Source organism: Dreissena polymorpha, chromosome 2 (assembly GCF_020536995.1).
Source record: "Dreissena polymorpha isolate Duluth1 chromosome 2, UMN_Dpol_1.0, whole genome shotgun sequence".
Lineage (NCBI taxonomy): Eukaryota > Metazoa > Mollusca > Bivalvia > Myida > Dreissenidae > Dreissena > Dreissena polymorpha.
This window is the reverse complement of record NC_068356.1, coordinates 88,151,352-88,179,184: the sequence shown is the minus strand read 5'-3', so window position 1 is coordinate 88,179,184 and position 27,833 is coordinate 88,151,352. Positions and strand designations below refer to the sequence as shown.

General features: G+C 35.8%; 2 protein-coding genes across 10 annotated transcripts in view; both read right to left on the bottom strand.

Moving 5' to 3' along the window:
- LOC127867959 (putative E3 ubiquitin-protein ligase UNKL) overlaps positions 1 to 7,093 on the bottom strand; it is a 34,312-nt gene extending 27,219 nt beyond the window's left edge. For all 5 annotated transcript variants that reach the window (XM_052409484.1, XM_052409487.1, XM_052409482.1 and 2 more), the window contains exons 1-4: positions 6,968 to 7,093; positions 6,663 to 6,872; positions 3,994 to 4,280; positions 849 to 984 (exon numbers count right to left, since the gene is read on the bottom strand). In XM_052409484.1, coding sequence (XP_052265444.1) covers positions 849 to 984; positions 3,994 to 4,280; positions 6,663 to 6,872; positions 6,968 to 7,092 — 758 coding nt within the window. In that variant the 5' untranslated portion in view covers position 7,093. The remainder of the gene's footprint in view (positions 1 to 848; positions 985 to 3,993; positions 4,281 to 6,662; positions 6,873 to 6,967) is intronic.
- Positions 1 to 27,833, bottom strand: part of LOC127867957 (folliculin-interacting protein 1-like) — a 280,754-nt gene that overhangs the window by 236,470 nt on the left and 16,451 nt on the right. For 2 of the 5 annotated variants that reach the window (XM_052409481.1, XM_052409480.1), the window contains exons 11-14: positions 22,911 to 22,972; positions 21,500 to 21,635; positions 19,426 to 19,535; positions 12,688 to 18,456 (exon numbers count right to left, since the gene is read on the bottom strand). In XM_052409481.1, coding sequence (XP_052265441.1) covers positions 18,375 to 18,456; positions 19,426 to 19,535; positions 21,500 to 21,635; positions 22,911 to 22,972 — 390 coding nt within the window. In that variant the 3' untranslated portion in view covers positions 12,688 to 18,374. Of the gene's footprint in view, positions 1 to 12,687; positions 18,457 to 19,425; positions 19,536 to 21,499; positions 21,636 to 22,910; positions 22,973 to 27,833 lie in introns of those variants that run through there. The other 3 variants (XR_008043818.1, XR_008043819.1, XR_008043820.1) reach the window with 3 other exon arrangements.

The following is a 27,833-nucleotide window of genomic DNA, read 5'->3' as shown; positions in this document are numbered from 1 at the left end:
CCGTTCACCAAATGGACAAAATATCCAGGTTGCCACAAGCCACCTTAACGTAATGATAAAAACAAAAGATTTACAAAAGTGATAGTGATAACTTTTCAATCCATAGTCTAATCACAAATGATTCACCCTAAGGTATAAAACCTTTAGGGTTTTTATTACCTTAAATATTTTGCCATTTGAATATTTTTGAATTAACAACCACTTATTTTAGCTAAGGCCTCTCTTAAAAGGCTTTATAGCATATGGAAATGTGTTTTTCTAAATTTCCTCATCAATTCTACATCTTAGTTTTTTATTAAATGAAACGACAGTTACAGCCACAAGTATTTTCATAATCAATAGGACCTTGCAACAATTCCTACGACGCTTTCAAAATAAACCGCTTTTAATCAAGACCATTCTTGAGCCTGTAATTAACAATCTATTCTAAGACTTAAGAACAAAAAAGCACTTAGATCAAAGATGAAAAAGCTTCTGACTTTGAATATGCAAAAGCAATCATGCCAATGTCAGTGACAAAAGTCCTCAATAAAGAAATATGTCATTTGAGGTGGTAATTGGCAAGTTTTACTCGTATAAAATGAATGATTTGATATTTGAATTTAACGAATTGTCCTTATTCATTGTCTTCAGTCTAAGAATCGTTTGGTGAACATGAATCCTTGCTGAAAAAGAACTGAAATATGATCACTTGTGAATACGGGTAGAAGGTAAAACATGGGTGCATAAGAATACGGGTAAAGGGCGTCATAGGTTAAAGTGTGTAATAAAGGCCAAGAATAATACAGTCAAGTGTGTAATACAGGCCAGGAATAAAAGGGCGAGGGTGTAATTCAATCACAGGGTACCTGTATTTGGCTATTTTGGGGGTCCTTCTCCTGTCCCTGGCATTATGAAAGTGAGGACACGCATATCCCTGCCTGCATAGACGTGGAGGCTTCTTACATGTCTCTGTCTTGTAGTTTGCAAGCACAAAGTTTGTGTCTGAAACAGTTGTTTTCACATTTTCTTTCTATATCAAGGATACATTTTGACCAAGAGACATTTGAAACAAAGCGCAACTAGTAATAAAGCATATAGCTCTTTTCAGAAAAACATGGACACAGTTGTATTAATGTCATGCACTTTTTTTCTTAGGTCAACAATTATATTCTGAACAAGGGACAAAATTGTCACAAAACCAGGTTTTCATTGTGAAAAAAAAATCTGATAAAGGGAGAAAACTCAAACTGAACTTTTGAAATGACCAAAAAAAATTAACCCCCTTTGTAAGTTTTTTTGTTTTTTTTAAATCTATTTTTAGTCGTGGCAACCTTGACATTGGAGATATTGACGTGATTCTTTCGTGGGACACACCGTCCCATGATGGTGAACAAATGTGCCAAATGATTTTAAAATCTCACAATGAATGACATAGTTATGGCCAGGACAAGCTCATTTATGGCCATTTTTGACCTTTGAACTCAAAGTGTGACCTTGACCTTGGAGATATCGACGTAATTATTTCGCGCGACACACCGTCCAATGATGGTGAACAAATGTGCCAAATGATTTTAAAATCTGACGATGAACGACATAGTTATGGCTCGGACAAGCTAATTTATGGCCATTTTTGACCTTTGAACTCAAAGTGTGACCTTGACCTTGGAGATATCGACGTAATTATTTCGCGCAACACACCGTCCAATGATGGTGAACAAATGTGCCAAATGATTTTAAAATCTGACAATGAACGACATAGTTATGGCCCGGACAAGCTTATTCCGCCAGCCCGCCAGCCAGCCAGCCCGCCCACATTCGCCAATCTAATAACCAGTTTTTTCCTTCGGAAAACCTGGTTAAAAACAACAATTTGAAAGGTTATATGAAGGTAAAATTAATAATTAGCTTTTTTTATTCACATGGACTCACAGTTTTATTTACTATATTAGCCAGTTTTCCCTGCAGGTTAAACCTAAAGAACCATTATTGAACACCACTATATGATGTTACATATCTAGTATTACGCCTCCAGACCTTGTGGTTTCAGGTTATTGTTCTATATAATTGTTTATTAATAATAAACATGATATATATCAATTCTATATTGACAAGGGTGCAAAGGTTCAGTAATTTTCAACTTTATTGCAAGATAATTTCATGATGTCTTTACAGGACTAGTTTAATTCTAAAACAGAATGATGAATAGATGGGCATGAATAGTCATGAATACCGTATGAACTTGTTTGTATACTTGGGTTATAAAATGAGGACACACAGTATATTTGATGGTGATTTTAATATCACTCTTTTAGACCAGGACTTGATAAGAACAAATCAGATCTGTATGGTCAACACATAGAACTTTGTTCTGGGAAAAATGGGTTTGATGCATGAGTGAACAAGAGCAACCCCTTGCGGGTGCAGACCGCTATTCTATCTTTCTTTTTAAAGGTGAAGGGACCTATCTCAATCTCAATCACAAAGGAAGGAGGGTGGAGTGGAGGGGGGTGTATAGTGTGGGGGTGTGGTCATTTATTACATTTCTTCCAAAAATGCAAAATGCAAAAAAAATGCACTTTTTTTTGGGGGGGACGGGGGGATTCTTGGGTGGGATGGCTGGACAGTATTTCAAAAATAAAATAATACATAAAAATATTTGTGTTGTTTAACCATGTTTTTAAAAAAAATGGGGGGGGGTATAGGTATAGTGTTAGGGTGTGGTGGTCATTTATATGATGATCTTTAAGAAAAAAAAACTTTTTTTTTTGGGGGGGGGGGGCGGAATTCGGGGTGGGGGGGGGGGCTTGGGGGATGGTTTAGGTGGAGTCAAAAAAGGGCCATAATTCCGTAAAAATGACAACCAGAGTTATGCAACTTGTCCTTTATTGTCCCCTTATGATAGTTTGCGAGTGTTCCAAGTATGAAAGCAATATCTATAATACTTTAGGGGTAAAGTGGACTAAACACAAAACTTAACCAAATTTTCAATTTTCTAAGTATAAAGGGTCCATAATTCCGTCAAAATGCCAGTCAGAGTTACATAACTTTGCCTGCACAGTCCCCTTATGATAGTTAGTAAGTGTTGCAAGTATGAAAGCAAAAGCTTTGATACTTTAGGAATAAAGTGGACCTAAACACAAAACTAAACCAAATTTTCTATTTTTTAAGTATAAAAAGGGCACATAATTCTGTCAAAATGCCAGTCAGAGTTACATAACTTTGCCTGCACAGTCCCCATATGATAGTTAGTAAGTGTTGCACTTATGAAAGCAATAGCTTTGATACTTAAGGAATAAAATGGACCTAAACACAAAACTTAACCAAAATTTTCAATTTTCTAAGTATAAAAAGGGCACAAAATTCTGTCAAAATGCACACCAGAGTTATCTAACTTTGCCTGCCCAGTCCCCTCATGATAGTGAGTAAGTGTACCAAGTTTGAATGCAATAGCATTGAAACTTTATGAGAAAAGTGGACCTAAACGCAAAACTTAACCGGACGCCGACGCTGACGCCGACGCCAAGGTGATGACAATAGCTCATTTTTTTTTCTTCAAAAAATAGATGAGCTAAAAATGCTGTCATAGATAAGCGTGTTATGACACTTCTGCTTTTATAAGATTTTTCCTTTACATGAGGTCTCTTCCAAAACAAATTTTACTTGATGCAGTGTAGTCCCTGATAAACATGAGTGGACTGCACACGCTAATCTGGGATGACACTTAACCCTTTCCCACTTAGAAGCAAAGTGAAAATGGCTATGTGCAAACAGCATAAAACCAGAACAGCCTGTGAGTAACTCGCAGTCTGCTCAGGTTTTATTCTGTTCGCTTTTCATCAGTATATAAGGTTTGGAGATATCGGCTTAAAAACGTGAATCTAGTAAGAAAGGTCTTAAATTAAATATAACTTTCTAAGGGACTACAAATGCGTGAAAATATGTATCTGAGTGGTAAAGGGTAAACATACATGCATATAGCCCCATTCTTCCAGAGAGAGGCTCCATACTTACCATTCCATCTCGGATCCTCCAATAACAAGCGGTCTTTCTCCAGACTGCCACTGCTGGGGGTGCCCGGACTGCTGGAGATGTCTGAGTTCTGTTCCATGGCCTGCATCTCACGTATATCATAGACTGGTGCCCGCAGGTCAATAGGGCCGTGTGCAAAAGCACAGTGTGGACCATTCTTGACGCAGTTCCCTTTCGTGTCTGTTTCGTACACGCAGGTGCCTGTTTTGTAGTAGCGAAGGTGGTACCTTCTTTCTGTGTCCCCTGCAGTTCTGTGAAGAAATGGGCACCTGGAGAAAAAACATCAAATTTTCAAATTCAGCCATAGTTCAAACAAGTCATAAATGTAAGAATACTGCCTTTTAATTCAATTCTAAGAAGTTGCAATTATTTTGGCAATTATTCCCAATATTTTTCTCAATAGCCTGAGTGGGGACTCCTTTTTTTTAAATATAAAATACAATTTTGATACAGTTTTGATGTATGCCACTGCTAATAATAGTCATCAATAATATATATGTTACAGATATTTTAATTCACGCTTCACATTCACCAAATGTTCCCGAAAAAACATTGGACAGGCATAACTAATACCCGTTACTTAAATATTCAACTGAATACAATTAGGCCATAGAAAATAAATAACTAAATTCTCATCCAAATTTGGGGGAAAATTGGGGCGGGTGGGTGGGTTTTATTTCTTATTTTTCATTTTATGTGTTAGATCTATATATAAGTAATGAAATGTTCACGAATTTGTTGGTTTATATGCATAATGCCTATACGTATGTATGTATGAATGTATGTATGTAAAATTATATAGAATAAAAGAAATACATTATCAACATTTGACTATTGTGTTTTATTTTACCCTGTTAATATCATGTTAAACATATTATGACATTCAATAAAACATTCACTAGACAAAAAATTGACTAGGCAAAGTATTTAAAGAAAATACAAATCTGTAAGAGAACCCTTATTTTTTCAGTATGACTAGTTATCATTGATTAAAACATGGTATGCATTCAATAGACAGCATTTACCATTTCAAGTTCAGCTTGTAATAATTGGATGAAGATGTTGAGAATGAAGATGATACACATTTAATATGGAAAGTTTCAGTTGTTTCTCCAATACTAAAGTCAATAAAATTTCCTAGACAGCCGACAATTTGACTAACTGTAACATCGGGAGACACCTGTGATTCAAATTCGGCCGACGAAGGCACTGATGATTTTTGGGTGGTTGACTTTCAACAATGGGGCTCGATCATATGAACCACAAATGAACTCATCGTACAGGTCCGCGAGAGTTAAAGTTTCTGCACATTTTGACACCCCGTACCAATCGTTTACAGTTGTAATGCCGTTTTAACACCTCAAAATAAGAAACATTTTGTTGTTTTTTTGGCTTGATCACTTAAATTTCAGAAGACCCTCGTGCGCCGTTAAAAATCGATAAGCGTCTCGGAGACATTGAGATAGCCAATTCGCACTTCGCTATTTTCGTACTCATTCAGTCATTTTGTCCTCAGTATTTTGCGGCTCAAATTTTTTTCACATATTTTTTTTTCAAAATAAAAAACGTTCCGTCGTCCCGATTGTCGATGGGCGGGCGGGGATGAGAATCTAGAATTTATTTTCTATGGCCTTAACATAGCTTTCAAAGCTTTTTTTCCAATCCATCAACTTATTCTATGAGCATGCACATTTTTGTCATGTTATGGGCCATGCTTCTTCCCTGAATAAATTCTGTGCAAAACCAAAAAGCCCTTAGCTAAATCCTTATGGTTCTTTAACTCAGCACTTCCTCTCAAATTATTCTATCATTATATGAAGTTTTATGTGAATCCCTTTAATATTTTTAGTTACGATCTGCAAGATAAAAATACATCATAGGCTCTGCACAAGGAACATAACAAAGCATTGCCGCAATCTCTCCAAAAACGTTGAAGAGAGTTTTAGTTCATGAATTTCTCTCTTATTCACAATGTATTATGTAGATCTATGTTAAGACTCATCTTGATATTTTCAATTTTGATGGAATTATAGAAATACAATTAACAAATGGCAATATAACTGTAAGTATTTAAGCATCAAACAATCATACAATGCCCAATTTCAGTTAGCTGACACTTAAATTCCCAATTGAACATGCATAGGTCATATTCCCAAAAATGAATTTGGACATCCAAATTGATTGAATTTTGAAAATTGACTTCAATCTATTTTTAGAAACAAATCAATTCCTTTGTTTACAAACGAATAAATCTGACAGCTAATGCTCTTAGTCAGACAAATATACCACGTGATAAATTACACAATTTGACTAAAAGCATAGTATTTTTTGTCATTTTGTAATTGAATAAAATTTACATGTCGCCTGAAACAAAAAACATACAATTGCGCAACAAACTAGGTCACGATCGACTGAATTAATTCCAAAATGGCCGACTTTGTTTACAAAGTGTCAAACGTCTACAATACAAAGAAAGTGTTGATTTCGCTGACTACACAGATTAAAAGGCGTATTTTGGTTACCCACTATCTCAGCAGAGGTTACTCTATCGCATGATTTAACTGACAATTGTTAATATATGCAAGAAATAATAAAGAATTAGTAAGCACTTTCAACATTTTTTCCAAACAGAAAATAAAAAATAAACATACTCATCTCCGTCCGGGCAAATTCCTGTTGTCTCGTCAAATTTGGTACAATATATATCCGGACTATAGTTGAATGTCCCGTCCCTCTTACGCACAGGCCGTCGGCGTCGTTGATTCATAAAATGCCAGTGAAAGCACGTAAAAGGCCGGTGTTGTGTACATTTGTGTTGAAGGAACAGCGGACATTGTTGGGTACGAAACTCTTTCAAGTATCTGTAAACCAAAGCGATATCAGCAATGACATTCATCTGGCTATATACAAAAATAGTTGAAGAATCAGAGAAAATTGAAAACGATGCTATACTCACGTGTAATGTGGAGGTTTTTCCGTTTGAGTCGGGAGCGCTTGGCTCTCCGACGACATTTTTGTTGTTGTCATTTTTTTGTATGGCGCATTTTCATTGCGCAGGTCATCACAATACGCGGATACCATTGGATAGACCGTATCACATGGCCCAAAATTAATTGGGCGCGCACCTGCAAATCATATGGTTTGAGTTCATTGAGTTAACGTGGCCTTGAAGAACTGCTGAACTAACGGATTTTTTTTTGCTTTCCCTGCATTATTTAGTTTGCCGAACAGTTTAACATCGCAGTCCAGTTATTTCTTAAGTTTTGGCTCCGTTTACTATTAACACACATACCGACGTGCAAAACGCAACGTGCGCGGTTTGTTAATCGAATTTACGCCTATATGCTGTTGAACAACGTGGCACAAATATTAGCATTTAAAACGCGGGTGACAGTGTATCATGAAGCTATTATATAAACATGTCGTATAAATATAGTTCTGGTAATTGAAATGTTGCTTAGATCTAGTCATCAGAGTCGTAACATTAGTAAGAATTGAACTGTGCAGTACGAGATATTTCACAATTTCGTGAGTCGATATCCGCATTCCTTTGTGCATATCTGATCTTAAAGGGATCTTTTCACGGTTTGGTAAATTGACAAAATTGAAAAAAGTTGTTTCAGATTCGCAAATTTTCGTTTTAGTTATGATATTTGTGAGGAAACAGTATTACTGAACATTTAACATAGTCCAATATAGCCATTATACGTATCTTTTGACGATTTGAAAACCTAAAAATTATAAAGCGTTGCAACTTCTTTTATTTTTGATTTTTTACTGGAGCTTTTAAGATTTAATGTTTACATTTATCAATATAAAGCATTTAATGACAAACTTCAAAATATGCCAAAATCTGTGTCCAAAAAAAGTCCCCTTTAACATATAAATATATACACTTGGAGACTTTTCGAACGCAACACGTTATCAAATGAATATAGCTCCCTCATTTTAAAACGGATTTTGTTTAAATGTCGACTGAGACTAATGAAACACATATCTAAAACTTCATGTAAACTTAAATGAAATTGATCAACATTAAGATATTACACATAAAAAATGAACAAAACCTCTGCAAAAGTAAAATTCTCAAAATCGTTCAACGTAAAATAATAACGTGAAAAGTAAAACGGATTAACTTACACGTCTTAATGACTGACCGGATTGCAAAATTGCGTCCCTGAATATTCATACGAGCCATATTTGTTTAAACTTATGTTATGTTTTCCTGGGGTAAACATTCACCTAGAGTGATGAAATTGAAATTAAATTGGAATTATATAGCGTTGTACTACACTTGATGACTTCTTACGCAACATTTTTCAAACTTCAATATCTCAGTTATGAGTCAATATTTTGATTTAAATGTGTACACGTAATGATTAGATTACAGTATATGCATCCAAACGAACAAATCATTCATCTGTGACAATCGGATGCTTTAGCAAGTGGGGAAGGTAGCACGCAACATGACGATTGCGCTGTTGCGCTCCTGAACATTTATACATATAGACATTTTCATTTTTAAACTAATTTTATGTTTTCCTGGTGTATCAACCCACCTTAAATGAAGTAATTGAAATAACCTTATAATCATATCGCGTTTCACCATTACCACGTGCAAAAAGATGAAACCACACCTACCTACGTGCAAAAGCGCCCAATTGTCACGGATGAATGATTTTATCGTTATCTTGCACAGAACATAGTTAAATGATTACATTTGCAATTTTAAATCAAAATCTCAACTCATTACCCGTTTGAAAAGTCTCCAAGTGTAGTACTTGGTAAATGACCAAATAAATTAAATAGCTACAATAAGAATTATAACTGTTGTAAAAATTGATTTTAAAAGTAAAGTGATCAGCGGGGTAGAAAGAAAGTTGTTTGAATGATTAAGATTACTATGACTTATTAATCTTGTATGAAATTATTTTACACACAAAGTATCCTTAATATTAACATAACACATTTTCAACACGCCGTATTATATTTCGCGAACGCTTTACGCGCGAGAAATACTATGATTGATATTTAATTAGCTGTAAGTAACATAAATAAACGCAAACTGTACTCTTTTGTTCACTCCTTATGGTGTATACAGCATGCAAACGAACCATTCTACTTTAATACACGACCTCTGTTAAATATACTATTGTACTATTTCGAGAATGCATGTATACTATAGATGTACTGTATGCTATTCCCATGTTTCGACACAGGCAGCTGGATTATGAAGAGATATAAGTGTTGACAGTGGCGTAGCTGCTTTTAGGCACAGCAGGCCCGGGCCTACAATTTTGTTTGAACATGAAAAAAATACAAATGCTTCAACTTCGAAAAACGCATTAAAATGTTGACCCTGAGGGGGATGAGGTGTAAAACAGGAAACTATCAAAGAAAAACAGGCCAAAGTCTTATATTTTCTTATCTTATTATTTGTCTGGATATGCTTTAAATCTCACCACAAGCGTTATAGGATTAAAAAATTTCAGGGGGAGGACCCCCGGACACCTCGTTTTTATGTATCATATCCGGGCCTACAGCTAAAAAAACTGCTAGCTACGCCCCTGGTTGACCTCTAAGAATGACAATGACCTTCGATCAAATGTGCGCGGATGACAAGTCTTCAACACACGTTGATCTCTAGTCACGACATTTTAATTATAAGAGCCCTTTAATTTATCAGACTATATTTTTATTGCTGTATTACAGCCAACCGGGATAATTTTACCTTTTACCAATTGACCTTCATCTTCGATAGGACACATGAAGGTAGTGCGCGACCCGCCATCTCCACATTCCGCTGAAGTTGGTCAATCTGTTTAAGAGCGCTTGATACGCTGATTCGGTCAACCCATTTATGTCTAATGGACTCTTCCCATCCTTCTAAACTGGATCAATTTATTTCCAAAATTAGGGATGTCTAGTATATTTATTTCTATATTAAGAATATTTCGTACAGAAATTACTTTAAGCAAACAGCGCAGACCCTGGTGAGACGCCGCATTATGCGGCGTTTCATCTGGGTCTACGCTGTTTGCCAGGGCCTTTTTTCTAGACGCTAGGCATAAATGGATTAAATTGACCTTTGATTAAATGTGCCGCGGATGACAAGCCGTCTACTCATGGTGATCATTTTGTCAAGATATTTTAATTGACAGTGTCCTTAATTTGATAAAAAAATACGGTTCGGACAAGCTGCATTACAACCTCATTCGACCCTTGACCTGTGCGACCTTAACCTTATGTAGGACACAGGAAGGCAGTCAGCGGGACCCATCGTCCCCACATACTGATAATGTATGGCAATTTATTCTCAAACGGCAAGATACATTATCCGGTTACATTTCGTAAAGATCAGAGGCATGCAAGCGCGCACAGGATTAACGGATTAATACAATTAATGTTAAATGTCATCCCCTTTGTCCCTGTGTGGACATTTTGGTACCGATATACATATCAGTTTTATACTACTTTATGTTAAGTTTTGTTTCCTTATAACTCTTTGAAAGATATAGTCATTGGTCCATCTGTTCATCACTCTTCTTCCGCGATTATAGAGACCATAATGAGTCGTGCTATGAGAAAACTGGGCATAATGCATGTGCGTAAAGTGTCGTCTCAGATTAGCCTGTGCAGTCATTTTCGTTTAAAGGAAGTCCTTTTTTTACCGAAAATCTAGTTTAAGCGGAAAGTGTCGTCCCTGATTAGCCTGTGCGAACTGCACAGGCAAATCTGGGACGACACTTTACGCACATGCATTATGCCCAGTTTTCTCAGAACAAGGCTCCATTGAATGTAGGTGTCCGCGTGACTATTAACTTGTATTAACAAACTAGATTATAGCTGTTATAGGGTTTCAACGTTTTTGGAAAATTGTGTCAAAACCGTTGGTACAAACAACGCTGACGCTCATAGATGTATCACTGGTTGATAAAATTATTACTGATGATATGGTGAGATTGGTTTTTGTCGTCATATTATTGCGGTATTCTAAATTACAAACAAGAGGGCCATGATGGCCCTGAATCGCTCATCTGACTAACCAAATACAATCCCAACCCAGATTTCATCAAGATAAACATTCTGACCAAATTTCATTAAGATTAGATGAAAACTGTGACCTCTATTATTTACACAAGGTTTTTCTATTATTTCACCTAGTGACCTAGTTTTTGACCCCAGGTGACCCAAATACAATCCCAACCCAGATTTCATCAAGATAAACATTCTGATCAAATTGTATAAAGATTGGATGAAAACTGTGACCTCTTTTGTCTACACAAGGTTTTTCTATTATTTGACCTAGTGACCTAGTTTTTGACCCCAGATGACCCAAATACAATTCCAACACAGATTTCATCAAGATAAACATTCTGACCAAATTTCATAAAGATTGGATGAAAACTGTGACTTCTATTGTCTATACAAGGTTTTTCTATTATTTGACCTAGTGACCTAGTTTTTGACCTAGTGACCTAGTTTTTGACCCCAGGTGACCCAAATACACTCCCAACCCAGATTTCATCAAGATAAACATTCTGACTAAATTTCATAAAGATTGGATGAAAGCTGTGACCTCTACTGTCTACACAAACAAATTGTTGACGGTTTTCTATTATTTGACCTAGTGACCTAGTTTTTGACCCAGATGACCAAAATACAATCCCAACCCAGATTTTATCAAGATAAACATTCTGACCAAATTTTATTAAGATTGGATGAAAACTGTGACCTCTACTGTCTACACAGGGTCTTCTATTATTTGACCTAGTTTTTTACCTAGTGACCAAGTTTTTGACCCCAGATGACCAAAATACAATCCCAACCCAGATTTTCTAAAGATAAACATTCTGACCAAATTTTATAAAGATTGGATGAAAACTGTGACCTCTACTGTCTACACAAGGTTTTTCTATTATTTGACCTAGTTTTTGACCTAGTGACCTAGTTTTTGACCCCAGATGACCCAAATACAATCCCAACCCAGATTTCATCAAGATAAACATTCTGATTAAATTTCATAAAGATTGGATGAAAACTGTGACCTCTACTGTCTACACAAGGGTTTTCTATTATTTGACCTAGTTTTTGACCTAGTGACCTAGTTTTTGACCCCAGATGACCCAATTACAATCCCAACCCAGATTTCATCAAGATAAACATTCTGACCAAATTTCATGAAGATTGGATGAAAACTGCGACCTCTATTGTCTACAAAAGGTTTTTCTATTATTTGACCTATTATGTGACCTAGTTTTTGACCTAGTGACCTAGTTTTTGACCCCAGATGACCCAAATACAATCCCAACCCAGATTTCATCAAGATAAACATTCTGACCAAATTTCATAAAGATTGGATGAAAACTGTGACCTCTACTGTCTACACAAACAAATTGTTGACGGACGGACGCACGCACACACATACGGACGCGGGACATCACACGGTCACATAAGCTCACCATGTCACTTCGTGACAGGTGAGCGAAAAACACCAGTTAGAGAAGTAAATTATTTTGAAATATTGCAAAATGCACTACCAGTTAGCTCCCTTAAACTGTAGATTTCAGACGGGAATTCACCTGCCAAAGAGATCGTGACTCATCGTGACTCGCCAAATTGTCGTTCCATTAGACAATACAAAACAGCGAAGCTCAGCAAGAACAAACGTCTGTGTAGTTCTTATCTTTTATTTTTATATTTGTTATCAACTAAGCATCAATAACACATCTATAAACAAGACAAGCACCATTTTCAAACAAAGGTTCAGACATGATTCACAATTATCATTTAAAAATCATTTACTCCTTAAAGTGAAAAATTTCACAAGCATACATAATCTAATGGCTTTGTATTATGACACTTTACACCCCAAAATGAATACATAAAATTACATCTCACTCAATGAGTAGAATATTACCGGAAGCAATCGTATGAACTATGAAGCAAAATACTGAGGTAACACATGCAATGCCAAATAAATACTGAAACTAAGCTTAGACGGGATCAAATATACACGTATAACATGATATTACCAATTGCTTATTTATTACAAATAAGAATAATGTTTGTGAAAAAAACACACATTGTTAAAACATAACCTACTTTTCTGCAAACAAATGCATACTATTATCCCAACTGTACTCATCAAACATTAATCTACATCCCCCTTCAGATCATTCAGTATTCAAGCATACACTTAAACCTAAATTTATAACCCAAACTCTGTATCTATAAGGGCCCATGGCCCATATTTATTTGATTTAATGCTACTCTTAATTTCAACAAGTCAAAATTAACATCCTCATCCTCTTTCAAAATCCATATGCCATTGAATATCGGAAAGCAAGATACTATTATATTAAACTGTTGTATATGGTTTTACAATATTTATTCATGGCATAAATATGAGGTTTGATTTGGAAACAGAGATTACTATAAATTGTCCCACCCACTTACACGTGCTAGATTTCGTAAAGCATACAAAACTTGGAATGTTTAAAAGACACACAATTATTTCCCTACCACACATGTTCGTAGACAGAGAAATCCACTATATATTCTACAGTAGACAATCAGACAAAGGGCCATAATTCAGCCAAAATTTGTCGCAGTCATAATTCTTTTCTCTATGATCAGCTACACAGTAAGGGTGTTTAAATGTGAAAATTGAGCTAATTCAGCCAGTAGTTAAAAACACAAAATTTCGGGACTACATGCATATATTCTATACTGGAAAAACATAAAAATGGACATAATTCTGCCAAAACTAGTCTCATTTCTTTCTTCACCATTATTTGAAAATTTAAGGGAATTCAACTGTGAAAGTTTAAACGAGCTCCACCCAGTATTAAAGAGGAGATGAAAACACATTTTGAAATTTTGAATGCCATCCACCCTTTAGTTAAAGAGGATTTGAGAACATAACTTTAAGGCGACTTTAAATTAGACATTGACACAAGAGATGTGTTTGTCAGAAACACAATGCCCCCTATTGCGCCGCTTTGAAGCCATAAATTTGACCTTTGACCTTAAAGGATGACCTTGACCTTTCACCACTCAAAACGTGCAGCTCCATGAGATACACATGCATGCCAAATATCAAGTTGCTATCTTCAATATTAAAAAAGTTATGACCAAACTTTAACGAAGGTTTACGTTTTAGGAAAGAAAAATACAATGATATTTGACCTTTGACCTTGAAGGATGACCTTGACTTTTCACCACCAAAATGTGCAGCTCCGTGAGATACACAAGCATGCCAAATATGAAGTTGCTATCTTCAATAATGCAAAAGTTATCAAACTTTAACGAGGGTTAAAGTATTGAGACACACACATACAATGAATGAATGAACAGACAGACACGCAAAAAACAATATACCCCCGATCTTTCGATCCAGGGGCATAAAAATACACAAAGGGCCATTTTTATGTCAAAAATTATCGCAGCCCAAGTTCTATTCTTTCTGCTCATCTTCCCATTAAGGTCATTCTACTGTGAAAGTTTGAGTGTGATCAAACCTTCAGTTAAGGTAGCGCACCTCTTATGGGCACATATCCAAATATAATCTAATTAATTATTTTCTTAATCAGCATCATTTCACTGAACTACATGCAAATTTGTAGGTAGGCTTTCCATGCTTTTAAAAAAAATATACAGATTTTTTCAAAACCACCCCCACGCTCGGCTTTTGTCCAGTTTATTTTCACCCCTGGGGTATATAAAAGTTCCATAATTCATCCAAATTTCCAAATATGGGCAAACAGTTGGTGTGTACAGATGCTGTAAAGGTGTTTAAAGTTTAAACAAGATGAAATAAGTATTCTTTTACAGACATTTATTTTTTACAAATTTTTATCTATGGAAGAGCGCCATGAAATGTCAGTGATTTCAGCCAAGTAAAAATTGGGTCCGTTAAAAACAAAGTGTCATAAAATTCAAAATAGTATCATTTAAGTCATATTTTAAACTTAGTTTTTATGATAACACTATATACAGCAAAAATACCAAGAACTAGACAGATTTACCGTTTACTTTTTGAAATAAAAATAAAAATGCAACATGCATGGTTCGTATATTCAACAGTAAATCACCCAATTTCGCCATAACGTTTTAATTTTAATAATTGAAGAATGTGCATAAAAATTGCAACATATTTAACAATAAATATAGCTTATATGCCATATTAAATCAAATTACGTTAGAAAAAAAATAAAACGCGTCGCAAAAAAGTATACGTCGTCGGCAGGATTCGAACCTGCGCGGGAATATCCCAAAAGATTTCTAGTCTATCGCCTTAACCACTAGGCTACGGCACCTAATAGTAGGCTCTTCAACCTTCGAAGAAATCGCGGGAAATCATTAGAGGTGCACTACCTTAAAGAGAGGTTGAAAACATAAGCTTTGGGAGGTACAAGCAAACATAGGACAGACAAGTGAAATGCTTTATGCCTTCCACTCTGTGGACAAATTGTGAATACTTTAAAATAAAATGTAATTTAAATTAAATCATTTTTATTTAAATATAAACCTATATTTATATGAATTAAATCAAACCTGCTTTTGAAATGCTGAACACAAGAAACAATAAATTAATTAAGTTCTTCAACTCAAATATATTATAATACATGACGCAGCCAATCTCACCGGAGATTTCAAAAATAAAGACTAAACCTGAGATTGAGAACTTCCATGTCTCTAGTATTTCCCCCACAATATCAGTCACCCCAGTAACCCCACTTCAAAACTCCATGTACAATTATACAATTATACCCCAATATAAATTAAGTTCATTATCAATATGTCCCCTAAACATGTACCTCAAAACTTTTAAGTCCTGTAGGCCCCAAGTTTATTCCTTTTTTTTCTTAGCCATTATAGCCATACAAATATACCCCAAACATTATATTTGTATAAATTAATCATTAAAAAAAAGCATTCAAATAGCATAACTTAATGGCGGGAAATTACATTTTATTAACTTTCTAAACATACAGACATTTGAGCAAAGTTTTGTACATCAATACTTAGACAAATTTGAGACAACATTCTGTTGGGATCATTAAGATTATGTTACAAAAAAACTGTTAACAGTAAAATAAGAAGTGGTGTATTATGCAAATTCTTTCCACAATCAAGGGTCCATTTATGTCCTGAATAGCTTTACACAAATTGTAATGTCAATTACTTCAGTAGCTGTCCCATTATAAGTGAAATATATTTTTTGGTAAAACTATAAGTAAATTCATATTAAGAATAGCATGTTAGGTGTACCAGACCAAGAGTATACAATAGATTTACAAAGTTACTAAACTATAACCATAACACTGATCAATAAATATACAAAGTTAAAATTAACGTATTAACACAAGTATAATTTAACATCACAACAATTAATATTACACATGTTGCACTTGCAAAACATGCCAACAAATACTGGTACTGAATGAAACAGGCACAACTTGAGCTTTGTCACAGACGTGACGAATACCCCCACATGCCGCATTGACACATAATATTTTGCATGTCGTCTTCAAAAAAAACAGCAGACACCATGCTCAATTTTTAAAAAAGTGACCCCTTGATCTAGTTTTTGACCCAGAAAGGCTCATGTTCTAACTTGGCCTTAGATCATCTCCATAAAACTTTTGACCAAGTTTGGTGAAGATCGGATGTAAACTACTTGAATTAGAGAGCGGACACCATGCTGAATGTTAAAAAACGCACTAAGTGACCCCGTGACCAAGTTTTAGGCCCAGAATGGCCCATGTTCAAACTTGTCCTAGAGATCATTTAGATAAATTTAACTTGTGACCAAGTTTGGTGAGGATTGGATGAAAACTACTTGAATTAGAGAGCGGACAACATGGTGAGGTTTAAAACGCACTAAGATACCCCGTCACCTAGTTTTTGACCCGGCATGACCCATATTCAAACTTGACCTAGACATCATCTAGATACAACTTCTGACCAAATTTGGTCAAGATTGGATGAAAACTACTTGAATAAGAGAGCAGACAACATTGTGATGTTTAAAACGCACTAAATGACCCCGTGACCTTGTTTTTGACCTGGCATGACCCATATTCAAACTTGCCCTAGACATTATCAAGATACAACTTCTGACCAATTTTGGTGAAGATTGGATAAAAACTACTTGAATTAGAGAGCGGACAACATGGTGAGGTTTAAAACACACTAAGTGACCCCATGACCTAGTTTTTCACCCGGCATGGCCAATGTTCGAACTTGACCTACACATCATCTAGTTACAACTTCTGACCAAGTCTGGTGAAGATCGGATTTAAACTACTTGAAATAGAGAGCGGACACCATGCTCAATGTGTAAAACATACTAAGTGACCCTGTGACCTAGTTTTTGATCTGGCATGGCCCATGTTCGAACTTGGCCTTCAGATCATCTAGATAAAACTTCTGACCAAGTTTGGTGAAGATGAAAATTACTTGAATAAGAGAGAGGACACCATGCTGAATGTTAAAAAACGCACTAAGTGACCCCGTGACCTAGTTTTTGACCCAGCAACGCCCATGTTCGAACTTGGCCTTAAGATCATCTAGATACAACTTCTGACCAAGTTTGGTGAAGATCAGATGAAAACTACTTGAATTAGAGAGCGGCAACATGCTGAATGTTTAAAACGCACTAAGTGACCCCGTGACCTAGTTTTTGACCCGGCAAGGCCCACGTTCGAACTTGGCCTAGACATCATGTAGATACAATTTCTGACCAAGTTTAGTGAAGATCGGATGAAAACTACTTGAATAAGAGAGCAGACACCATGCTGAATGTTAAAAAACGCACTAATTGACCCCGTGACCTTGTTTTTGACCAGGCAAGGCCCATGTTCGAACTTGGCCTTAAGATCATCTAGATACAACTTCTGACCAAGTTTGGTGAAGATCGGATGAAAACTACTTTAAATGAGAGAGCGGACAACATGCTGAATGTTTAAAACGCACTAAGTGACCCTGTGACCTAGTTTTTGACCCGGCAAGGCCCATGTTCAAACTTGGCCTAGACATCATGTAGATACAACTTCTGACCAAGTTTGGTGAAGATCGGATGAAAACTACTTGAATTAGAGAGTGGACACTTAATACGGACCGACAGACAGACCAACCGACCGACCGACAAGTTCACTCCTATATACCCCCCTAAACTTCGTTTGTGGGGGTATAACAAAGGATAACCACTGGAGGTAATTAATGATTGAAACACAAGTTTATATGACTTAAATGTACATTAAAGCTTTTCATTTCAATACCCTGACAGCAAAGAGGAAATTGATGCCAATTAATAAATTAGGACCTAAGGTTACAATTAGAGTAACTGCGTTGGATCACGTCAAGCAGACAAGTGGGAAATTCGGAGTGTGGGTTCCCGTAATGGCTGCCAACAAAGGGAGATCACTCCGATCAAACCTGAAAAATAAAATTGTCCTCATAAGCCAAAAAGCAATTAAAAGTAAAATATTGCTTAAATTGTTTTCATTCTCTGTGATTTACAAAATCAATTTACTGAATATGTTATTCAATTATAATCATTTTTATCCTAAGAGATGTCTTGATGCCATTTATTTGAATTTGCTGGTATGCCATGCAAATAAATCATTAATGACTCACTATGGTATATTATCAACTTTTTTAATAAATTTAATTCCTGATTTGACCTAAACTTACAGAAACAAAATGCAACATAATATTATAAAATGTAAAATGTTCTCTTCAGTTTTGTAATGTTTCTTTTTGCCCTTTTTAAAAATGATCACAAAGAAACATTTCCTTTTAACAGAGATTTAATTGGACCAATTGTTACAGAATATGATTCTTCATTGTTGTAAACCGGATACTTTATAAACCTTAAAAAAATACTTGAGCTAAAATAAGCATATTCTTTAAACACAACAATATTTTAATTGTAGACAATGTTAAATACAGGCAAATATTCACAGTTCTGCAGATTAAAATATCTACCTTGAGAGAATTGTAATTGTTTTATTCCTCGGAAACGTTAAATCTTTGATTTACAAATAAACAAGACTATTGCCAAGCAAAAAAGTCCTCTACCGGTGAAACTCCACCATTTTCAGCAATATTTCTAGTCTATTTGTTGCCATGGCAACCAGTAGTATTGACGTAGGAACAAAATGAAATGACGTGCATAATCTCCATATGCCATCTGTCCATATTTCAACTTTCATGAAAAAATATGAAGAACTTTTAAAATTATAGCAGACTCCAGAAAAGTGTGATGGACTGACAGACTCACTGACACACAGAGCGCAAACCATAAGTCCCCTCTGGTTTCACCAGTAGGGGACTAATAATAAACCACTGAGTTACCACTATCAGTGACATTTTATTTTTAAAAAAAAATATGCGCACACTTACTCAAACATGACTAGCATGTCCTTCACATTCTTTTTCTTCTTGAGGTACTCGGCCATTATTTTAGACTTGAAGTAGATCTCTTGCAGTCTGTCTTCTAAATGCATGATGCACTGAAGAAAATTCATCCAGACTTTGATTGCATAGAGCATGAAAACATGGTACTTTATTAAGGCCCCCAAATAACCACTTCACTTTAAATGTGTTTTTTCAATTTTTCAATTTTATCTTCTATAAAAATAAAATGATTTGCTTTACCATGTGAACATCTGTTTTTTGGCAATACTGTTATTTATAAACATGTGTATCCAGTTGAAAAATACAGCTAGTCATTTTGGACCTGAGCCTCATATTTTCAAAGATCGTACAACAAAATACTTTTGATCTTTTAGCTTGCAACAAACAGATATTTAGGATCAATATATTACTAAAATAGGGTGTAATAAAGATTGAAAGTCAATCAAAACAAATATGGAAATTGTCCTATCATAAGGGATGGTGCTAAGCTAGTTAAACTCTATAAAAATTGATTGTAACTTAAATTTGTTATGCAATGTCTAATCATACTTCTCCAAAGCTTTGTTCAATCACAGTATTTCTAGATTCAATAGCCAAAGTACCTCTGTTTCTAGGCTCAATAGCCAACGTACCTGTATGTCTACACTAATTAGCTAAAGAACCTGTATTTCAAGACTGAATAGCCAAAGTACCTGTATTTGTTGACTCAATAGACAAAGTCACTGTATTTCAAGACTAAATAGACAAAGTACCTGTATTTTTTTGACTCAATATACAAAGTGCCTGTATTTCTAGACTCAATAGACAAAGTACCTGCATTTCTAGACTCAAAAGACAAAGTACCTGTACTTCTAGAATCAATAGACAAAGTACCTGTTCTTTTAGACTCAATAGACAAAGTACCTGTATTTCTAGACTCAATAGACACAGTACCAGTATTTCTAGACTCAATATACAAAGAACCGGTGTTCCTAGACTCAATAGACAAAGTACCAGTATTTCTAGACTCAATATACAAAGTACCTGTGTTCCTAGACTCAATAGACAAAGAACCTGTATTTCAAGACTCAAAAGACAAAGTACCTGTATTTCAAGACTCAATACAAAAAGTACCTGTATTTTAAGACTCAATAGACAAGTACCTGTATTTCTAGACTCAATACACAAAGTACCTGTACAAGACTCAATAGACAAAGTACCTTTATTTCTAGACTCAATAGACAAAGTACCCATATTTCTAGAATCAATAGAAAAAGTACCTATATTTCTAAACTCAATAGACAAAGTATCTGTACTTTTAGTCTCAATAGACAAAGTAGCTGTATTTCTAGAATCAATAGACAAAGTAGCTGTATTTCTAGAATCAATAGACAAAGTAGCTGTATTTCTAGACTCAATAAACATAGTACCTGTATTTCTAGACTCAATACACAAAGTATCTGTATTTCTAGACTCAATAGACAAAGAACCAGTATTTCTAGACTCAATTGACAAAGTACCTGTATTTATAGACTCAATAGACAAAGTATCTGTATTTCTAGACTCAATTGACAAAGTACCAGTATTTCTAGACTCAATTGACAAAGTACCTGTATTTATAGACTCAATAGACAAAGTATCTGTATTTCTAGACTCAATAGACAAAGTATCTGTATTTCTAGACTCAATAGACAAAGTATCTGTATTTATAGACTCAATAGACAAAGTAGCTGTATTTCTAGATGCAATAGACAAAGTATCTGTATTTCTAGACTCAATAGACAAAGTACCAGTATTTCTAGACTCAATTGACAAAGTACCTGTATTTATAGACTCAATTGACAAAGTATCTGTATTTCTAGACTCAATATACAAAGTAGCTGTATTTCTAGACTCAATAGACAAAGTATCTGTATTTCTAGACTCAATAGACAAAGTACCAGTATTTCTAGACTCAATTGACAAAGTATCTGTATTTATAGACTCAATAGATACAGTACTTAGACTTGTTTATAGTGGTAAGACTTGAGCATTAGGCCAGAGAAACATTTCAAGATCTAGCACCAAACACTTCACTTACAAACTCGGGACTCATTTTCAGCCTGGCCATGTTCACGATGGACTCTACGAGTTTTGTGACGAGGGTAGAACACAGGCAGTCCTGGGGGTACTTTCCGGGGAGCTCCATGTCCTGGCTGCTGTACACTTTCACTTGGCTGTCGACATAAATGTTGTATGATAGCTTAGTTATCAATGGTCAAATTTTAGTTTATTTTGATACAAAATTAATATTTTAGTCCCTGAAAAAAAACACCTTCACCTTGCTTTGAATGCAGTCAATAAAATGTTATAGCTGCGTCAACCATACTCAAAATTTTAAAATAATGTGTGTTTTTTTGCCTTTTCCTTGTTGATAATGGTAACTTAACAAGGGTAGCTAAGTGGATTGACAATACAAATTTCTAACAATTGCAAATTTAAAATGCATTTTCTAATTGATTCATCATGATTGTGATCTGCTGAGGTGTTACTAAATAAAAATAAATTGATGATCTGGTTCATCTTTTTTTTAATGAATTTGAATGATATATAAATTATCACTCCACTTATAGTTTCACCACAGTATAGGGGACTATAGTTTTACTATCTTTTATCCAGAAGACATAATACCATATCTATAACATCACAACAGCAGCATTTGTTTTTTTTTATAAAATATTTAAAAACTAATTTTTTAAGAATTAAATATCAAAATGGTAACTTATCTTTTAATTGTAATAGTTTATCTGTTAACTCTTTCAGTGCTGGAACCGAATTTTGAAGGCCTTTGCAAACAGTTTGGATCAAGATGACACGCCACAGAACGTGGCGTCTCATCAGGATCCAAACTTTTTGCTATTCTGATAGTATTCTTTGAAAAAAAATCGAAGAAAATACTAATTTTAGAAATTCAGCAGACGACATTTTAGCAGATGACAAATTTCCCAGCATGCAAAGGGTTAAATAACACACATGAGCCATGCTCAGCCCAGGCAAAAGCGTGGTTATATACATATGCACAGGTTAATCAGGGACAACACTTTCGGCTTTTATGGTAAACAAGAGATGTGTTCGTCAGAAACACAATGCCCCCTACTGCGCAGCTTTGAAATACATTTTTTTTGTGGACCTTTTACCTTGAAGGATGACTTTCACCTTGAACTTCCACCACTCAAAATGTGGAGCTTCATGAGATACACATGCATGCCAAATATCAAGTTGCTATCTTCAATATTGCAAAAGTTATGGCCAACATTAAGGTTTTTTCGGACGGACGGACAGACTGACATTCTGACTGACGGACAGTTCAACTGCTATATGCCACCCTACCGGGGGCATAAAAAAGGCAGAAAGAGTCGTCCCTGAATAGCAACAACACTTTACGAATATGCATTAAGCTCTGTTTTCGCAGTATGAGGCTCCTATAATCATAATGTAACAATGTATCCTACCATGTATCGGTGTCTGCCACAACTATGACTGCCTCTGCAATGGGTTCATCCAAGACAGAGTACTGCAAGCAAACATTAGGCATGGTACAGACACATCACACATATACTGGTATCACACTGTATTGCATTCATACTTATTGAATGAGGGTTGAATATGGAATAAAGTTTAAGATTGATTTTAACAGGCAAAATGAATATAAATTCCTAAAAAACTTCCCTTCTGAAATTTAGGCTGTGCGGCAACTATTAGCGGCTAAGTTGCCGCAATGTTGCGGCTCAGTTGCCGCTACTAGTTGCCGCTTTGTAGCCGCTCGGTAGTATTTCGTATGCAAATGAGCTTTCTGGCTACTAGTTGCAGCTTCGTTGCCGCTACTAGTTCTGGCTATGTTGCCGCTGATAGTTCTGACTCTGCTCTGGCTACTAGTTGCCGCTTTGTAGCTGCTCAGTAGCATTTCGTATGCAAACGAGCTCTCTGGCTACTAGTTGCGGCTCGGTTGCCTCTACTAGTTCTGGCTATGTTGCCGCTGATAGTTCTGACTCTGCTCTGGCTACTAGTTGCGGCTCAGTTGCCTCTACTAGTTCTGGCTATGTTGCCGCTGATAGTTCTGACTCTACTCTGGCTACTAGTTGCGGCTCAGTTGCCGCTACTAGTTGCCGCAAGGTTGTATTTCCTATGCAAATGAGCTTTCTGGCTACTAGTTGCAGCTCGGTTGCCGCAACTAGTTCTGGCTATGTTGCCGCTGATAGTTCTGACTCTACTCTGGGATACTAGTTGCGGCTCGGTTGCCGCTACAAGTTGCGGCTATGTTGCCGCTACTGGTTGCGGCTTGGTTGCCGTTACTAGTTGCGGCTATGTTGCCACTACTAGTTCTGCCTGTGCTCTCACAACTTGTTCGGGCTATGCCGCTACTAGTTTTGGCTATGGTCTTTCGTGAAAGTGACCTTGACCGATGACCTAGTGACCCCAATTTCAATAGGGGTCATCTAATGTCCAATGCCAATGAACTGGTCTACCGACAGACATCCAGCAAAACAATATACCCCCTCTTCTTGATTTACCTTGATTTACCTTGATCTTCAGGCCGTAATATTAGACAAAGTCTATCGTGGCCCCTCTTCTTTAAAATGTTTATACGCGACATAGAGTGCGCTACACATTTGATTTAAATTTTTTCTTATTCCAGTTCTCTTTGTTCAAATTCGATTTGAACACATTCAGGGATGTTGCAGAGTAAGTTTCTACTGAAAGGGCATTCCACATGTTCACTGTCCTAGCTCCAAATGAATTAAGCTTTACATTATGATGACACTTTTTTTTTATGAATTTTAGGTGATGACCTCTCAAATCCCCTTGAGCCAAGTTAAATATATTGCTCCATTTTAGGTCGTCCAATCCGTAAATAGACTTATACAGAGTAATCATATCACTCCTATCTCTTCGGTACTCCAGAGTTGGTAGACCAAGGAATTTTAGTCTTTTTTCATATGGGAGGGTAGAACATGCAGGAACCAGTCGTGTAGCTCTCCTCTGAACATCCTCAATCTTTTTAATGTCCTTTTTAAGATATGGAGACCAAACATTTGATCCATATTCAAGAATAGGCCTAACTAATGATTTATAGAGAGGAAGCAACATTTCTGTTTCCATGTATTCGAAAGATCTGTGAATAAGTCCTAGTACTCTCTGTGCCTTAGAAGTAATGTTTGATATGTGCTCTCCAAATGTAAATTTTCATTGAAAGTCACTCCAAGGTCCTTCTCAAATTGTGCCGAGTCCAGGTGTATGAAATTTCCATCTTTATCGAGCATTGAATACCTATGCCTTTCATTAGTAGATCCTATATGCATGACTTTGCATTTTTTGGCATTGAAAGAAAGCTTCCTTTTCGAACTCCAGTCACACAGGTTGTCCAGATCTTGCTGCAATTCATCACATTGAGTAGTGGTATTAACATTTGAGTAAATCTTGGTATCATCCGCAAAAATTTTGACTATTCCATTGACAACATCTGGCAGGTCATTTATAAAGCAAAGAAAAAGTACAGGACCCAGAACGCTTCCTTGTGGAACTCCGCTTATGACTTTAGACCAATTGGACGTTGCTGGGCCTATCCTTACACATTGAGATTGTGCTGTTAGAAAATTCTCAATCCAATTCAGGGTAACACCATGCACACCCAGACAATTTAGTTTAAATAAGAGCCTATCATGTGCCACGCTGTCAAAGGCTTTGCTGAAATCTAGATAAATAACATCTATAGGGGATCCTTCATCAACACTTTCAGCCCATCTGTCGAGAATTTCCAGTAATTGAATATTACATGAATGTTTGGGACGAAAACCATACTGATTGTCCGAAAGTAGGTTCATATTTAACAAGTATGACATTAATTTATCCCGGATGATTTTTTCACAAAGTTTACACACAACAGATGTCAAACTCACAGGTCTATAATTCGATGGTTCTTTCTTATTACCAGATTTAAATATTGGTGCTACAGTAGCCTTCTTCCAATCATCTGGTAATTTTCCTTTTATTAGTGATTCCCTAAATATCATATGCAGAGGTTTTAAAATGTGTCCTTGTGTTTCAAATAAAACTTTTGGATGAAGACCATCTGGACCAGGTGATTTATCAGGTTTTAAGGTTTTCAACACTTTTTGAACATCACTAATGGATATCTCAAAATCACTCATAGAAAACAGTACGTCATTTGGCACTTCCTCATTAAATGTTTCACTTCTTACAAACACACTACTAAAAAAAGAATTCATGACTTCTGCTTTTTCAAAATCTGACTTTGCTTCTGAACCATCTGCTTTTTTTATGATACTTATACTGTCTCTCGTTTTTCTCTTAGAATTCACATACTTCCAGAACGATTTGTTGTTTATTTTTATTTCCTTGGCGATTTTCCTTTCATAGTCTCTTTTAGCGTCCTTAACAGTGGATGAACACTCATTTCTGGTTAAGGCGTAGACAGCATAGTTCTCCCTGTTTCTCGAATATTTGTACCGCTTCCACGCTTTTTTTTTCTTTAAAAATGCTTCCTTGCACTTTTTGTTGAACCATAGGGGGTTTCTCTTGTGTTTATCATTCCGTTTTCTCTTAGGTACATATTTATTGACAAGATCAGTAAGCGAGATCTTAAAAAAATACCACATTTCATCAATATTATCTTTCATATTGTCCCAGTCTATTTGAGCTAATTCTCTGTTGATAGCGTCATAATCCCCTTTATTGAACTGATAACTTTCCGAAACTTCCTCTCCTGTGTAGTAAAGGGCTAATTGAAAGTTCAAAACAGAAAGGTCACTTAAACCAATGGGTGGTTGAATGCTTAAAGAATCCTGGTCAATCATGGTCTCTTCGTTTGTGAAAACAAGATCCAAACAGCTTGGAGTTTGACCCTCTCGATTTCTAGTGAAAATCTTGATATGTTGATGTAAATAATTATCCAAAGAGCAATCCAAGAATCTCGTTCCAGAGGCATTGATTGCGTAATTACTGTTGCAGTTTTCCCAATCTATATCTTTGTAATTGAAATCACCCAATAACATGTAATGACTGTAGTTAAGTGCACAGGACTGGGTTATAAGCTTTAAAAGTCTCTCATTATTGGCCTCAGTAGATGATGGGTTACGATAAATCACTCCAATAAGTATCTTATCATCAACTTTCAGGATTATTTCACACCACACATTTTCATCAAAATTTATGTCTTCAAACAAGTCAATCTTTGTAGCCTTAAGGTTTTTTCTCACTAACAATATGACACCACGCTTACCATTATGATTTGGCATGAAAATATTATAATTTAAAAATGACAAGTTATTAATATTATATTTGTCATAACTGACCTTCGGAAATACTTCACATAGTCCAACAATATCCGGATTTTCAGTTGCAAGATACGCCTCAAATTCTGCGAGTTTATTACTCAAAGTGTCAACATTAGAAAAACAAACCTTCAATCCATGATGAAAGTTCATGAAATTGTTTGTTTGTGGATTCAATATATCTGACTGAACAGTCTTTAAACTTTTAACAGGGTAACATTTGGAACTGTTAACAATAACATTTAACTTATTTACAGGAACTTGAATATCTAATCATTTTTGATGGTTCCCCGCATCAGGTACTGCATCCGGAGGGACAACTCTCGTCTGCTCCACAATTTTATCCCGACGGATAACCCACATTTGTCCCGGGTACTCTTTTCTTTTCTCCTCCAAAAGTTTCCTTAAATTTGCGTTGTGTTCCCTCTGTTTCTGAGTAAGGTCTCTCCCGATACCAACCTTTGATAGCTTACCCATCCCTTTTAGTTTAAAAGCATTCCTAAGGATCTCACCTCTCTTTCCTCTGTTTTCAATTCTCACCCTTATTGGACGTATTTTGGAGCCATTTTCTGTAACTCGGCCCAATCTGGTTATATCTTGGAAGGGGGGCATAATAATTAACAATTTGCATGATATATACACTTCAAAGCAGATGCACAATTCCTCACAATTTTCCCTTGGGGTTATTTAGGTATAGACCTGACCATTGTATTCTACCAAGTACTGACTGATGATTGCAATCCTTGACAGCCAAGAACATATATGAACCTACAATACCATATTATAATTTGCAAAGCAATGCATTTTCTACTAAGAGAAAATTTAATATTTCAATAGTGCAGGTTTTTATTTCCAAAGCCATGCTTTTTCATTATTATACACCAATTGAAACTGTTTTAATAACCACAACTTACAATGACTTTAACTCTTCCCCAGTAACTTATTTTTGTTTGTCAGATTCTTCAGCCATTTTGAATTTTTGTCTGATGACATCATCAGTGATGTAATGACATCATACACAATATGATGTCATTCTACAACTGTGGCTACCTTCTAGCTCACAAGTGCCATTCTATTGACAAA